The sequence below is a fragment of the Alosa sapidissima genome, chromosome 23 (assembly GCF_018492685.1).
Source record: "Alosa sapidissima isolate fAloSap1 chromosome 23, fAloSap1.pri, whole genome shotgun sequence".
Lineage (NCBI taxonomy): Eukaryota > Metazoa > Chordata > Actinopteri > Clupeiformes > Clupeidae > Alosa > Alosa sapidissima.
The window spans coordinates 28,425,696-28,433,195 of record NC_055979.1 but is presented as its reverse complement, the minus strand read 5'-3'; the positions used below and the strand labels follow the sequence as shown (position 1 = coordinate 28,433,195).

Genomic DNA, 7,500 nt, shown 5'->3' with positions numbered 1-7,500 from the left:
TACTGTCATGTAGATTCACGAGCACCAGATCAGACAACATGCATGCTGAACACTGCATCCCTCTGGAAATAAATAAAATAAATGTCTAGGCTTTAATGTTTACAGTGCGGAGAGATCGGTGTACATTTTAGCAGGACATTTTTTCTACTACTTCTTGACTTCTTTAATATTAAACTGACAAGGGTTCAACTTTGAGCCCTTCTCAGAATTCACCCTGACCTCTGCGTATGTTCCATCCCTAACCCTGAAACCTTTGATTGTTTTGACCTTTTCCACCTTGACCTTTTGCTTATAAATCCCCTTGACCTCTGGACTTGTGGTGAGGTGGAAACCCTTCTGCCTTTGTCCCAGCATACAAACCCCACAATGCATTTCACCTTGCTGGCATGGAGGGGGATTTGAGTGCAGAGATGAATTTACAAAGGAAAAGGCAAAAACATGAACCAAGCTACCTGAGTAATAGTATGGCATCAGGTCATGATGCATTGGACCGACTGTCTGAGCTTAAAGGTGCAGTCATTGATCGAAGTACAATGTAAAAAAAATATAGGGCTCAGAGCCCAGACTGGAAAACTGGAAACAAACAAAGTGGGGGCGGCCTGTCCCCCAAACAAAAATGAAACACTGTGTAAAGTTTCTCTGGGATTACTGAAGGGAGGGGTGAGCTCTCTCTCTGATGTGTTTTTTTGTCCTAGATTAAAATATAATGTACGCTGTTTTGGACAAAAGTGTCTGCTAAGGAATTTAAACATAAACAAAGACAAATGTGATGTCATGAGCATAAACGTTGACTGCACCTTTAACTGTCTTGGTATAGCAGCACTTCCATCCTCAGTGAACAGTTCAACTGGTGAGGAAGTATTCAGTGTTTTTGCTGAGCGTTTCCTTTGTGTGTTTACCTCCGTGTGTGCAGCCACCTGCTGTGTAAAGAGTCGTGACTGAGTTGTGCATGCTCGTTGTGCTCATGTTCTGGTGTGTGTGAATGCACTGAATGAACTCACACTCTCATCCGCGTGTGTGCACCCTTCCTGGCAGAGACAACCACACACACACACACACACACACACACACACACACACACACAAGAAAACACAAGGAGGAACATTTTAAAAGTAATCAAGTAAACTGGCACCATGACTGGATATAAAAAGAGCATCCCAGAGAGTCTTTCAGAAGTAAAGATGCAGAGGTATTCATTAGTCTGTGTAAACCTGTGTGGGCAAATAATGCAGCAATATAAGAATAATGTTCCTTGATGTGAAATTATGAAGAGTTTGGGGATTTCATCATCTAGAATCCTTAAAATATTCAGAGAATCCAGAAAAATCTTTGTAAACCAGGGACAGGGCTGAAAAACAACATTGCATGGCTGTGAGCTCTGGGGCTTCAGATGCCGATGCATTAAAACAGACCTGTTACTGTAAAGAAAATCATTGTATGGGCTCAGGAAAATATCTGATAACCATGCCTTATCTATGAAAATCCAGAAATACCGTTATCTTATCTGGGCCGGAGGCGAGCTCATTTAAGATTAAAGTGGAAAACTGTCCTGTGGTTAGACCAATCAAAAATGTTTAATTCTTCTTTCATTCCTTATTTCATATAGTCTCGCTATCACCAGACCAAGCTCAATCTTTTAAGATAAGAAATTGCCGGCAGATCAGGCTGCGTTTACCCAGTCTATCTTTCATCATAGACTCTCTGGGCTATAAAGGAGAGGGACAATCTAGCTTGTTATTAATGCACAGTTCAAAAGCCAGCATGGTTGAGGGTGCATTAGTGTCTGTGGAATGGGCAGCTTACACGTCTGGCAATGCTTGAATTTCCCCTTGGGGCTCAATAAAGTATCTATCTATCTATCTATCTATCTATCTATCTATCCATCTATCTATCTATCTAATGCACAATTAATGCTGAATGATACATTGTACAGGTTTTGAGCAACATGTGCTGCTATCCAGACAATGTCTTTTACAGGAAAGACCTTGAATATCAAGAATACTGATATATGGCTCCATAGAAGAAGAGTCCAGGTGCTAAAATGGCCTGCCAGCAGCCCAGACCCTTTCACACTAGGTGCATCATGGAACGAAAAAAAAAAAAAGATTAAGAAGGAAAAAAATGGGACAACCTGGTCTAAACAACCGGTTTCCTCAGTTTCCAAACATTTACAGACTGTTGTTAAATGAAGAGGCAAAGCATCACAGTAGTAAACATGCCCCTGTTCCAACTTTAAAAGACAAAAAAAGAAGAAGATGGGCAAAAATGGGACAACCTGGTCTACACAATTGGTTTCCAAACAGTTTCCAAACATTGACTGTTGTGAAATGAAGAGGTGAAGCATCACAGTATGCCCCTGTCCCAACTTTTAAAAAAAGTGTTGTGGGCATCAAATTGAAAAAAATAACATAATTATTTAATAAATTATTAATAATAAATAATAAAATAATATAATTTCCACACAACAAAACAATAACATTTCTCTGTTTCAACAATTGATATGTTGTCTTTGCTCTAGTCCCAATGAAATATGGTTTACATGATTTACAAATCATAGCATTATTTACATGTTACACAGCACCACAACTGTTTTGGAAACGGGGCTTGTACACACTCACGTTGGCTTGTGTGCTTGCCGTAACCCGCGGTGTATGGTTTTGTTCCACAGTGTGGTGGGCCCAGCACTCACATTCCGTGTGAGGCCCAACGATCAGAACGCCACGGCACAGGACGTCTCTGACAAAGCAGGTGAGCCATCAGTATGGTGGGGCACAGTCACCTGTGCACCAGGTAAACCAAGACTATGGAAGAGTGAGCTACAGTCACCTGTGCACCAGGTAAACCAAGAATATGGAAGAGTAGGCTACAGTGACCTGTGCACCAACCAAGAATATGGAAGAGTAGGCTATAGTCACCTGTCCACCAGGTAAACCAAGAATATGGAAGAGTAGGTTATAGTCACCTGTCCACCAGGTAAACCAAGAATATGGAAGAGTAGGTTATAGTCACCTGTCCACCAGGTAAACCAAGAATATGGAAGAGTAGGCTACAGTGACCTGTGCACCAGGTAAACCAAGAATATGGAAGAGTAGGTTATAGTCACCTGTGCACCAGGTAAACCAAGAAGAAGAAAAAGCAGAGAGTTAGAGAAAAAGAAGGAGAAAAAGGGATGCAGTTCTCATCATGTGTTGTTTAGAGGATGCAGTTCTCATCATGTGTTGTTTAGAGGATGCAGTTCTCATCATGTGTTGTTTAGAGGATGCTCTTCTCGTCATGTGTTGTTTAGAGGATGCAGTTCTCATCATGTGTTGTTTAGAGGATGCAGTTCTCGCATGTTTTGTTTAGAGGATGCTCTTCTCTGAAAGCTTAGTCTGCATACTCTGCATAATTGTTGCCAGTGCAGTTGTGACAGAGAGAGAGAGTGTGTGTGTGAGAGAGAGAGAGGGAAGGTTAATGACTGTTTAGTTTTCATTCTTGAGAGGCTGCTCTAACTGTGACTAAGTCAAACTGTGTTTGGCACTTGTGGGTTTGTGTGACAGTGGCGGAGAAGAACTTCCTGGAGTCCGAGACGGGTCTGACGATTCTGCAGGCTGGCGTGGGGGAGGTAGGTCACACTGGCCCGCTGGGGGAGGTAGGTCACACTACTGACCCGCTGGTTGTTGATAATGATGATGATGAGGAGGAGGGATACAGATTGGGATGAGTAGGCTACGGTTGAGATTGAAAACTAGTGTGTGTGTGTGTGTGTGTGTTTTCCGAAAGAACTATACTTTTTTGTGTCCATTTTCTTTTGCATGCAGTAGGCTATGTAGCCCAGTGTCTGGGAGAAACACAGCTCTGTCTCCTCCGTGTTTATGCTGCTCTCGCCCGGATCTCTGGCCATCAAAGGCCCCCCACAGGCAACATGTGCGGCCGTCGCCATGGCAACGACATCTGGGGTGACAAAACTGTTGAGCGCGTTCACGCGTACAAACGCACCGGGTCGAGAGCCGCGCGGGATGTCTGTCTGTCTCTCCTGTCCTCCCGTTCCTCGATTTGATTTTCCACAGTCGTCTTCGGCGTGCAGCGCGAAACAGACACTGAAACTTGATTGCAGGAGGCATGGCCGATTTAACGGGCTATGATACCCGATGTCGTTACCGATTTCATCTTAGTTTAGCAAATATGCCGGCAAGTGTGGGGTTTAGGGGCCCAGGCAGGACGGCAGGGAGCTGAGAGGGTGAGTTCCATCTCTGTCTTCTAGGCTAGCATTACTGCAACTGAATCAAATATAGGCCCGGCCTGTCATGCAACTGCACCGGCAGACAAGCGTTTATATAAAATAGCCTAATCTATGCTAAACTTTTGAGTTAATGTGCATTATTATCACAACATAATATCGATGACAGCATAGAAAGTATTTTTTAGTTGCTCGGGATTTCAGTTGAGCATGAATTGCAAGTGAATCGGCATAACGTTAGCCTCGCAGATTTGAAGATCGTCTGTGTAGGCTATTAGTGAGGAAAGATCTGTCAGTTGACATCTGTGTGTAAGTTTTGACGTGCTTACATTGAAGTTGCCTTAAAATAATGTTGTCCTTGACTCGATTTTGATAGCCTAGATGTCACGCCAGAAGCCTCCGAGGAAACGACAGACACGACAAGGTAATCCCCGCGTTTACGCCGCAATCCTTTCTCGTAGACAGACAGTGATGGCAGGTGAGGTGGTTGCCTGGGCAACGGCGGTCAATGCAGTGAGAATGATGGCAATGATGTAATGCTGTGCACTGTGGACCATTTTTGATCGATTGTGCTTGTGTCTGTGTCTGTTTTAACGTTGCCTTTAAATGTACATGATTAGAGGATGTTTCATCGCAATGTTGGCAGTTGTAATAAATCTGCTGATAATGAATTATGAATGAAATAGGGAAATATTTTTTTCCTAGGGAAACATATATTTATATTTAAAGATTTTCCTTGTTGCCTTAAAGATACAGTTAGTTTAATGAGCCCCCTCATCCTTGTCAAGGTGTATTCAAGTCTGGCATCTTCCTCAAGTTTATGGGGATACATTCAGTAGCCTCCTCCTCATCATCATAAGCATGCAATCAGTTAAAGGTCTTCCTCATCCTCATCATCATCATCATAAGCATGCAGTCAGTTAAAGGTCTTCCTCATCCTCATCATCATAAGTATGAGATTAGTTAAAGGTCTTCCTCCTCATCATCATAAGTATGAGATTAGTTAAAGGTCTTCCTCCTCCTCATCATAAGTATGAGATTATTTAAAGGTCTTCCTCCTCCTCCTCATCCTTCTTTCAGTGATGAGATCAGTTTAATGATCATCCTCTTCCTCCTGAGGAGGCATTCAGTTTGGTAATCAGCCCCCTGGATGCTACTTGGATCGGCCTTCTCATAAAGATCTATTAAGTTTAATAATCCTCTACCTCTTCCTCCCCCTCCAGGATGCATGATTAGTAATGATCCTCCTCCTTTTCTCTCTGTCTGCAGAAGAATGATGGGCGTGCGTTGCCAGTGGCAACCCGAGTGCGGGACGGCAGCCGCTGGGTGTTCCTCACGCTGGTGGGCGTGGCATGTGTGGGCGGGATTCTGGTGGGTGCGTTGACCATCGCCTGCCTGCGGAACCACGCCCGCAATCTGGCCTCCACCAAGCTGGGCCTAGGACCAGAGGCCGGGGGGGTCACACACTTCGAGTACCAGGTGTGTGTGTGTGTGTGTGTGTGTGTGTGTGTGAGTGTGTGTGTGTGTGTGTGTGTGTGTGTGTGTGTGTGTGTGTGTGTGTGTGTAGAGAGAGACAGAGAGAGAGAGATTCCTGTGAACGCTTTGGCAATGCATCATATGATTTGTTGTGCCAATAAAGCATATTTGAATTGAATTGAATTGAGAGAGACATGTATGTGTTGAGATTTATTGTATAACCGCTTTGGCAATATAAGTGAGCTTGTCATGCCAATAAAGCATTCTTGAATTGAATTGAATTGAATTGAGAGAGAGTTCTGGAATGTGCTGCTTGTGAAAAGGGGGGACCCAACACTGAACCCATATTCTCCCTGTTCTATCTGGTTCTCTTTACCCATATTCTCTTCTCCCTGTTCTATCTGGTTCTCTTTACCCATGTTCTCTTCTCCCTGTTCTATCTGGTTCTCTCCTCCCTGTTCTATTCTGCTGTCTCTGCCCTCATCCATTTCCCATGGCATCCTCTCCTCTTTCTCTTTTCTCTCTCCTCTTCTCCTCTCCTCTTCTCCTCTCCTCTCCTCTCCTCTTTCTCTTTTCTCTCTCCTCTCCTCTTCTCCTCTCCTCTCTCTTTCTCTCCTTTTCTCCTCCCCCGTCCTCTCTCCTCTCCTCTCCTCTCCTCACTCTCTCTTCTCCTCTCGTCTCCTCTCTTCTCTCTCCTCTCCTCTCCTCTCCTCCTCCTCTCTCCTCTCCTCTCCTCTCTCCTCTCCTCTCCTCTCTTCTCCTCTCTCCTCTCCTCTCCTCTCCTCCTCTCTCTCCTCCTCTCTCCTCTCCTCTCTCCTCCTCTCTCTCCTCCTCTCTCTCCTCTCCTCTCTCCTCCTCTCTCTCCTCCTCTCTCCTCTCCTCTCTCCTCTCCTCTCCTCCTCTCTCTCTCTCCTCCTCCTCTGTCTCTCTCTCCTCTCTCCTCCTCTCTCTCTCTCCTCTCCTCTCCTCCTCTCTCTCTCTCCTCCTCCTCCTCTGTCTCTCTCTCCTCCTCTCCAGGATCTGTGTCGTCAGCACATGGCCTCTAAGGCTCCTCTGGGCCGTGCAGAGAGTGGTATGGGGGGTGCAGGCGGTGCTGTGAGCGCAGGTGCCCCTCGTGGGGCAGTTGGGGGTGTGGCGGGGGCAGGAGGCGGGGCGGGAACGGACACGTCCCGCGTGAGCAGCGTCTCCTCGCAGTTCAGCGACGCCCCTCAACCCAGTCCCAGCTCCCACAGCAGCACCCCCCTCCTGGAGCGAGGAGCCGGCGCAGTCCAACATGGACATCTCCACTGGACACATGATACTGGTACACACACACACACACACACACACACGCAGAGCTAGCGCAGTCCAACATGGACATCTCCACTGGACACATGATACTGGTACACACACACACACACACACACACACACACACACACACACACACACACACACACACACAGAGCTAGCGCAGTCCAACATGGACATCTCCACTGGACACATGATACTGGTACACACACACACACACACACACACACACACACACACACACACACACACACACACACAGAGCTAGCGCAGTCCAACATGGACATCTCCACTGGACACATGATACTGGTACACACACACACACACACACACACACACACACACAGAGCTAGCGCAGTCCAACATGGACATCTCCACTGGACACATGATACTGGTACACACACACACACACACACACACACACACACACACACACACACACACACACACACACACAGAGCTAGCACAGTCCAACATGGACATCTCCACTGGACACATGATACTGGTACACACACA

General features: G+C 45.8%; 1 protein-coding gene across 1 annotated transcript in view; it reads left to right on the top strand.

The window, feature by feature from the left end:
• The window catches only part of LOC121699077 (receptor-type tyrosine-protein phosphatase-like N), a 39,798-nt gene that overhangs the window by 18,696 nt on the left and 13,602 nt on the right, over window positions 1-7,500 (top strand). The window contains 5 exon segments of the mRNA XM_042081719.1: window positions 2,669-2,748; window positions 3,540-3,604; window positions 5,489-5,698; window positions 6,713-6,934; window positions 6,936-6,998. Of these exon segments, the coding sequence (XP_041937653.1) occupies window positions 2,669-2,748; window positions 3,540-3,604; window positions 5,489-5,698; window positions 6,713-6,934; window positions 6,936-6,998 (640 nt within the window).